Source organism: Humulus lupulus, chromosome 7, assembly GCF_963169125.1.
Source record: "Humulus lupulus chromosome 7, drHumLupu1.1, whole genome shotgun sequence".
In the NCBI taxonomy this organism is placed as follows: Eukaryota; Viridiplantae; Streptophyta; class Magnoliopsida; order Rosales; family Cannabaceae; genus Humulus; species Humulus lupulus.
Genome location: NC_084799.1, coordinates 92871849 through 92881281, shown reverse-complemented (window position 1 = coordinate 92881281; position 9433 = coordinate 92871849). Strand labels below are relative to the sequence as shown.

General features: G+C 36.5%; 1 protein-coding gene across 1 annotated transcript; it reads right to left on the bottom strand.

Annotated features, from left to right (window-relative positions):
- Positions 1–2970: 2970 nt before the first annotated feature.
- On the bottom strand, positions 2971–6712 carry LOC133788458 (receptor-like protein kinase HERK 1). The gene has a single exon (XM_062225946.1). The coding sequence runs from the start codon at positions 5927–5929 to the stop codon at positions 3440–3442; it is 2490 nt and encodes an 829-aa protein (XP_062081930.1). The 5' UTR covers positions 5930–6712; the 3' UTR covers positions 2971–3439.
- Between the last annotated feature and the right edge of the window lie 2721 nt (positions 6713–9433).

Sequence of the window (9433 nt, the reverse complement as noted above, 5' to 3'; positions counted from 1 at the left end):
TAATTTTAATTTAATTTGTGTTTAATTTTCAGGAAATAAAATATATTTTTGACACAAAGAAAAAGAAAGGAGAAAGAAAGAATTAAAATTGAAGAAATCATGAAGAAAATGGCATTTTTGAAGGAGAAATGGCCCAAAATGGAGCCCAAACCCAAGCAAAATCTGCTCCCCACGTTGCCACATGGAAGCTTGCCATTCGTCCATCCGAGCCGCCGAGCCGAGCCAGCCGAGCCTCCAAGCCAGCCGCCAGCTGCCAGCAGCCCTGACGCCGTCAGCCGCACCTGCCACCTGACGCTGACGCGCCTGCCACGACTGACGCCTCCAGCCCAACATCCAACCCGAGCACGCCACGCGTCCCTCTCGTCAGTCCCTGCTCCCCATGAACCCGACCAGCCGCCTGTCACGGTCAGCACTTGTTCCCCACGGCTCAACACATTTTCTCCACTTTCACCAGCTTTTTATGCAACTTTCCCACTATTTTTTTACATGGTTTTGCACGTTTTTTGGTCCTATTTACACTATAAATAGAGTACCAAATGGGGTAAAATTTCATCAGATTGTAGAGTGGGAAAAATACACTTTATTATTTTGTTTCTTTTCTTATTTCTAGTTTAATTTTGCTTGTTTTAGGTGACAAGAATGAGTGAATTATTTTAGAAATATTGGTGAGGTTAGAGTGTAGTTTTTGTACTTCTTATTCTCAATAGTGATATTGATTCTTCTTATGCTTCATTTCCATATCTCATTAATTATTTTGTTTCTCATCTTCTAATTTCTTTTCTAAAATTATTTAGCATCTTTTACATAAGTTCAGTCATGCTTTTCTTATGTAAATTAGATTGTTAATTTATTTTAGTATATTTGTTATATTGTATGTCTTTTACTGCATTCTGTCAGTGGTATTTTGTCGCTCTTGGATATATAATATGATATGCTATGAAATTAGAAGTTAGATTCAATTTAATCTAGATTATTTAATTTGTGCTTTTAACATATACATCTTCCAGTTGCAATTAATGGTGTAGAATTGCAATTGTGTTTTGAATTAATATCAATATTAGAATAGGTTTTACAGCAATGCATCTCTACCTTGTCATGCCCTTTATCTGATCATTTTCCCTAATCTATAATTTTAATTTCACAAAATCCATATCTTCAATTCTACTTTATTTTTATCTTTTATTTACTAACCAAATTTTTAGTTGTGTTTGCCTCTCTGTGGATACGACATAGCCCGATTACTACTGCGACCGCTTAGGAGTTTATTAGGCGATATCACATGTATAAAAAAAAGTGGGTATATATGCAACAAAAATATCTGAATTCTCTTTTCGGTATTCAGAATTTAATAAAAATTAATGAGGTATCTATATAATTACATAGTCGTATAAAAAATGGGGTTATAATTGTATTCATACCGAAAATACAAAGGTACACAAGTAAAGGAGACTACTGGAGAAGTGTCCAATACCTTTAAACCTAAAACAAATCAAATTAAACATAGGATTTTTTTTTCTTTTTTTATCTTCCTAAATCCAATGCATTGAGCTCCATCTCTCCTTGCGTACTGCCCCACGATGATTCAGTTAAGCATCTAAAATGGCCGTCTGGCGAATGGAACTCAGCTCTTTTGTGAATCTTTTCTTGATTCTGAGGCTAACTCTATCCTCTCTATACCTTGGTCATATCGACGTGTGCCTGACAGGCTTATTTGGAGATTTGATGATTCTAATTTGTTCTCGGTAAAGAGTGACTATTGGGCAGCTGTGAGGTTAGCTAGGATTGGCCAAGCTTTAAAATAAAGACGTTCATGTGGAAAGCTTCATCAAATTGGCTCCATAATGTTGCAGAAAGAGGTATCATTACTGATGGATTATGCCCCATGTTCTGTTCAGCGAAGGAAACCACCATCCACGCACTACGGGGCTGCTCTTCTTTGAAGCAATTTAAGAAGAGTTTGCCTTTTAACATGGACTCCTCTCCTCCACCTTGTTCTAATTTTTATGAGCTTATGCTTGTTCTTGTGCATGAGCTTAGAAGGATGAGCTTAAGATTCTTGTTGTAATCATGTGGAGATAATGGTTTAGAACTAAATTGGTCCATGACTACATTCTCCATGGCTAGGTGCTGATTTTAGATTGGGATTTGGACTACCTGAAGCGCTACTACCAAATGCTATCCATCGAAAATTCCAGCGACTCAGGTGGTCAGAGAGCTCAGGTGGAGTGTGTGGAGTGATCACCGCTGCCTAGTGGAGTTGTAAAGGTCAATGTCAAGGCCGGCATTGATGTCGTCAAGCTGAAGATTGGCAATGGAGTGGTTGTGAGAGATGTGGAGGGTACTGTCTTGGCTTCATCCACTATCCTTGTTAAGGCAACTTTGGAACCTCTGTTGCTGAAGCTTAAGCAGTGGTTCAAGGCTTGCTGCTGTGTAACACTTTGGCTTATTCCTCTATTGTCTTAATGAGTGATTGTCTAAGAGTATGTGAAGCTATCAACAACAAGAATACCTGTCTTCGCTGGGACTGATGGTGGAGGAAATTTCCATTACTCTCTTGCTAAGGTTACCTTGTCTATGGAGCACTCTTAAACTTGGTGGCCTGGTCTTCCTTTCTGTCTCTTGCCTTAAGTTTTACTCTGCTCTTTTATTTTTGTATTGCGTACGTTTATGGCTATTTGCCTTCTTTTAATGAATTCCATTTAACTCAAAAAAGAACAGAATATTTGTAAATATTTCGAAAGTAAATGTACTATACAACCATATAGGCTTTAATAACCTAAACTTCCATAATTTATCACAAGAACCTGCATCTTTCTTAACCCAACAAGGCTAAAGCATAGTGAGCACTCTCAAACATAAGCATGTAACAAAGAGTGGAGATATATATATATATAGGCTAAATAATGCAATACTAGTACCCAGTTCTAGATAGGGATTATGAAAATAGAAAGCAAAGTGAGATCGTGAATGTACAACTGGGTGAACCAACAGGGCATATAAAGGAAGATAAAACTTATACAATATCCTTGAACAATATTATCAATATCAATTACACAAATTCTCACACATGGAAAGATCCAGTTCTCACAAATCTACTTCATATTTAGTAATAATACAACATAAACGTGTTAGCGAATAGTTTTGTAATTGAATTGGCCATAACTCACTAGAGCCACCATCCCTTCTGTACAAAAGAGAACTCGAGAAACTTTTTCACCTTAATTTTAACGTAGTATCAAGAAATTCTTTTCATCTTACCCAAGTGAATTCTTAACTTCATCAAACATATTAATTATATCTCAGACACTGAATAAGCAAAGAAAGAAAGAAAGAAATGATCTTATCTACTGTTGATGTTGATCAGTGGACAAGCCACAGAAGGGTTATCAAAGAAGAAGCTGAACCCTTAGGGTCAAGACATATTTATACTTGCTGGCAGTCACCTGCCCTCGGACTTGACCAGCTGGGAGAACACCCTGCTCATGGAAACACCTGAAAGATCATCCACACTGGACATTTCAATGGCAGAAACAGTTGTGTCGAGGTTGCTGAAATTGTTAACTTGTGGCGAGAGCTCGCCAATCACATTGGTACTGTTTTCTTCAGGATCACCAAGAATTACTGCCTCTTGAAGTTGAAGAGCATACTCCAGATTCCACAATACATCTCCCATTGAAGGCCTATCAACACCATAGTCAGCCAAGCATTTCTCTGCGGTTTCCGCAAACTTCCTGAGAGAATCTGGTCTAATCTTTCCTACAAGGCTAGAGTCTATGATTTGTTCCAGCTGCCCTTTTGTCTGCCATTTCATTGCCCATTCGGCTAAATTGACCATTTCCCTGGGAAGTGTTGGATCTATGACTGGCCTTGCACAAATGACTTCAAACAAAACCACCCCAAATGAATAGACATCTGACTTTTCTGTTAGTTGTTGCCTTCTGAAATATTCAGGATCAAGGTACCCAAAACTCCCTTTCACTGCAGTACTCACATGAGTTTGATCAATTTCAGGCCCTGCTTTGGAAAGACCAAAGTCAGCAACTTTGGCCATGAGATTCTCATCAACCAAAATGTTTGCAGACTTCACATCACGGTGAATAACTGCCTTAGCATAGCCAGTGTGAAGGTAATGGAGTCCTCTAGCTGCACCAATGCATATTTCAAGCCTTTGCTTCCAACTTAAGCTTGGAAGACCACAACCATATAAATGACTCTTCAGTGTCCCATTCTCCATATATTCATAAACCAAGATCATCTCATTCTTCTCATCACAGTAGCCAATCAATGAAACAAGATGGCGGTGACGGAACTGAGAAAGCATCTCAATTTCAGTCTGGAACTCAGCAAGCCCTTGTTGGGACTTTGGATTTCCTCTCTTAACAGCCACTTTAGTGCCATCACTCAAAACGCCTTTGTAAACCTTCCCAAAACCACCAATCCCAATAACCCAATTTTCATCAAAACTGTTTGTAGCCTCTTGAACTGCATTAAAGGGAATTCGATACCCATGGTTGGAAGCAATACTAGTGGTTGTTCTAGTGGAGTATTTACTTCCCATGGTGTGGGATCCATTAATGGACAAAGGAATCCATGTCTTAGACTGGCCTTGTACAGCCATTCTTTTCCTTCTTCTACACAACACAAAGACAACTAGAGCTAATACCATCACAACAAAAGCTCCTACACTCACACCCACTATTACTCCTATGTTTTGCTTTGAGCTTGAACCCGAAGGGACAAAGTCAGCAACAGCGAGGCTTCCCATAGAATTATTCATTTTCATGATCTCCAGCCCATTCAGAATGCCATTGGGGTCAACATCAGGTAAAGTTGCAGGTCCAATACTCACAGTAAGCTTATTGCTAACTGCTGGAAGTGTAACAAAATCCATATAAATTGCAGCCGCCAAGACATTAAATGCAGCACCAGTGAGATCAAGATTAGGAGCAACATTCCAAGAGTCCACATACACATTGAAGTAGAGCAAGTTGGGTGCAGAACTAACTATATCACAAAAGTGAAACCGGATGAAGTAACAAAATCCTGGATCCACATTGAACACCCATGTTACGTTGTAATTGTTGTGTGGATCATTTTCTGCGGCCATGGAAGTTGCAGTACCGTAGACTGAACTTGGAGCAGCATCAGGGGTTGCCCCACCTTCAGTATACTTGACAGCGTTAATATTTGAGACATTTCTTACACCATTTTTGGTTACCAGAAAACTCTCGTCAGGAACCCAAGTTCGCCAAAGGGTATCATTATCAAATGACACCATTGAGCCACCCATGTTCACCCTGGCAACCGTCTCCAAAGCCTGTAAGGGCAAACCTTTGAAAGATTGCCTTGTATCAGCGGCATAGGCATCATCTGTTATGAGCACATCAGGGACTGAAACAACCTCTATGGCATTCAAGAAGGCGAATGAATTTTCTAAAGGGGTCAAGGTGACAACAAGATTATTAGAGGTCGCATTTACGGAAAATTCTTTGACAGAAGCGCCAGATGCACTGAAATGGCTTAGGAGGACATGATTTTCCGTCGAAACAGAGAATTTTGCTGAGCTCATATTGTAAGTATTGTAGACAAATGGGAAGAAATAAAGGCGGATCCAGAGTCTATCATTCTGGCGGACAGAAAAAGTGTATTCTGAGGTTTCAGTAAAGACTCTAGCTGTTTGATAAAGGGAAGAATCATCAGAGGAAGTGATTGATTTCAAGTTGGTGCTAGCAAGAACATCCTGAGAGGTTGACAGAAACTTTGATCCAGACTTATCAGATACAAAAACACGGTCACCAACCTTAGTGTCTGAGGATGATCCACAGTCTATGAGGTAATTGTCTGTGGGTGTAAATCCAATACAAAGGCATGCCAAACACAAAACTGACAAAACCCGGATGAGAAGTTCAACCTCCCTAGAACCCATCATCAGAAAAAGCTGGAAACTTAACAGACAAACAAAAGAAAAAGATAGGATTTTGATGTTGTCTTGGGAATAAACTTGGATGGTACTGAAATTTTCAGCAAAAGCAACACAAAATACTTCTTTGTATGAATCAAACAGAACTCATCTATAACCTATAACCCATAACCCATTACGAAAGTTGAACAAGGAAGAGAATGAAAAAATCACCTTTGATGAAATGAGTGCAATAGAGAGAGGCTCAGATGCGTATTTCCCCTTTAAGAGAGGCAAAATAAACTTTGCATAGGCTTTTGAGGGTTGCAGACAGTTTTATTGCAAATGGGAAGGTCAAGCAATCATTATGAATAAATCTTGCATAACATAAGCTGTAATGAACTTGATGACAACCTTAGATACCAGATATGACAGGCTCTCATAGTTTATTTTTTCTTTTTTTTCAACTCAACAAAACAATATAATACAACAGGAACAGTCAAAGGGTGGTGGGAATCTGAATGAAATAATGAGGGAAGCCGGCTTCTAAGTTTCTGAGAGCTGACCTTTTTTGGCAAAAGAGTGAAAACCCAACATAGATGAATCCCATTTCTCTTGCTTGAACAAAAAAAGAAAAGGTAAAAACTCTAAAACACCACAGCGAATTAAAGAAGATTGGTTTTTTTTAAAATTATTTATTTATTTGAAGGCGGTGGAGAATATTCTAATCAGTTTCTACCTTGTTAGTTGCAGCAGGTTGGGTTGATCGAGTTTACTACAGTATGGCCTAACTAGGTAGAAAAAAAGGAAGGAAGAGTGTAATATATTAAATTGAGTGTGGGAATTGATAAAGTGGCCCTATGATTACGGACAATTAGCACATGGACTCGTGGAGTTCGGTGACTCGTTTATGTAATCTAAGCTGTAATAGATGCAAAACTACAAAACTTTCAAAACAAGTCGCTTTATTGTGCCAAAAGAATATATTGCGCGCACTATATCATTTAGTTTATACTTAAAAAAAAAAAAAAAACTAAGTAAATTATTTATAATCATAACGTTACAAACTACTGTAAAACCAAAATCAAGTAATTGAAATTTGTTTCATTCGTTATAACATAAGCAGGTAAGAAGCGTTGACACGTGGAAGTGTTTGATTTCAAGTGGGCTACCAGACCCCTATTGAAAGTGATGGTCTTTAGATGAATTGAGAATAAAACATCACTTATTGAAGGTATTGAGTAAAATTTTACAAGAAAAAGAAAGGTGTTCATTAATAATTAGAAATAGGACTCATAATCATTAACTGGTAAATTTTCCTTTTTTTTTTTCTTTGAGCGGATAATAAAATCCATTTCTTTTAATCTCCGGTGAAATTTTGAAGACTTATTTCAATTTTTTTTTTTTTTTTTTTTTTGAGATCATCACATGTTGAAGGCAAAGGTATTACAATATTATGTATCAACCACATATTTCTACATTAGAAATAAGTCAAACACACCTAGAAAATATACTTCAGCATGATCTTGGGAGGAAAAAGTGTAGAACAACTCGTAAAGAGGAGAACCAACAACACAACCTCAAAAAGAAAAATCAACCACCACAACAAAAAAAAACAATGTATAATATATACGTAATATATATTTTGGACTTGGAGGTTGAAACTCCAATTTTGGCCATGATGACCATAGTCCCCGTTCAAGGGTGATGGGCTTCATTTTAACCTTTTCCTTTGAATTCTTAGACCAAAAAATCTGTCAGTAAAAAACCAACCCCATTATACAGAAAATAGGAAAGAAAAAAAACTTAATTTTTGAAACGAAATAGATTACAATAAAAATTAGGAAAAAGTTGATAACTACCCACTTATAGGAGTAGTTAACTAAAATTAGACACTAAATATATTTAGTTGAACTTTACCCATTATTATCATGAAACTTCCCAAATTATCCTTATTTGAATACATGGTTCTAAGTGTTGTTGTAACGTGTATTATATGTGTCATATTATAGTTAAATTGGAAATGCATTCTAATTGTAGCGTGTTTAAGGAGAAAAAAAAAAGCATGTAATTGAAGGGGTATAATGGGTACATTATAGGGGTGTTCATATAAACCGCAAATCGCGGTTTGGAACCAAACTGCACCGCACCAAACCGCCAAAAACCGTAACAAATGAAACCGTTTTTCGACGGTTTAGTTTAACCGGACCGCTCAAATTTAATGGTTTGGTCACGGTTTCTAATTTTTTAAAACCAATTAAACCGGACCGGACCGTAATTTTTTCTAAAAAAATAATTTTTAGAAATGATGGTTCAAAGGTTTGAACCCCTACACTTAAGTTAATATAAAGTCTACCAAACCATCCAAACCAAACAATTTAATTGTTTAGGATATGTTTTTAGTGGTATTTAATACACGCACAAGTTTCTAAAACTAAAAAATAAGAAATGTAAAGTCTCACATTGTTTAGAAAGTAAACATTTTTTTTTCTCACTTCTATAAAATGATTCAAAATACTTAAACTTACAACAACAAAGACAATAAGCTTCTTGTAGACTTTTATGGTCTTAAAAGTAAAGCTAAAACTATTATTATTTAAATATAATTATTTAGTTAATTATTTAGTTAATTATTTTATAATAAAAAAAGTTTTAAATTTTAATAATTTAGTTATATGGTTAAAACCAAACCAAACCGCACCAAACCGTTTATTTATGGTTTGGTTTTTTAATTTTAATGGTTTGGTTTGGTTTTTCATTTTGAAAAAACCACATGAGTGGTTTGGTTTCAAAATTCTTCTAAACTGCACCAAACCAAACCGTGAACACCCCTAGTACATTAATTGAAAATTTGGATACTAAAATAAGAGTTAAAAATAGTAGGTAAAAATTAAAGTGGATCATTAAAAATGAGTACCGGATATAATTTCCACTAAAAATTAATTGGATAGACAATATTTTAAAAATAATAATTAATAATGATACACTAGATATTTTTATTCACACATATATCAATAAACTGAGAGTATTATGAACATATTTTTTTAGAAATGAATCAAGATCCCTTGTCAGATTATTGTGTCTCATAATGTGTCCAACTAATATAATATTGACATTTCATTTAATTTTCCTTTCATTAAAAAACGGTTACCTTGTTAGAATATTTTATATGGACTGACATAATTATACGTTGCTCACGTAGTGTCGTGATTAGCATGTAAGGATGACTATATAATCGGTATTGCATGTTATTACCATCGGGCCATAATGGGATGGACATAATATACTGACACGCTCGGGGCCCATGGACACACTCTCAATGTCTTTAGGCCAGCCCATTGGGCCAGGACAACTAATCCTCTCATTGGGTATCTAGGCCCAATAAGTCCATTATGTTTTATAAAAGGGGTTACACCTTTTATAATGTGAGTGTGGACAATGGGTGTTTGGAGGAAAAGTAGAGAAAGAGAGTAGTGTTCATCTACACCCCAAGCACGTCTTTGATCTTTGATATGTAGGTGGGTGAAATGTGAT

Excerpts from the sequence above, each read along its gene's own strand:
- LOC133788458 (XM_062225946.1), bottom strand. The coding sequence starts at position 5,929 with ATGATGGGTTCTAGGGAGGTTGAACTTCTCATCCGGGTTTTGTCAGTT.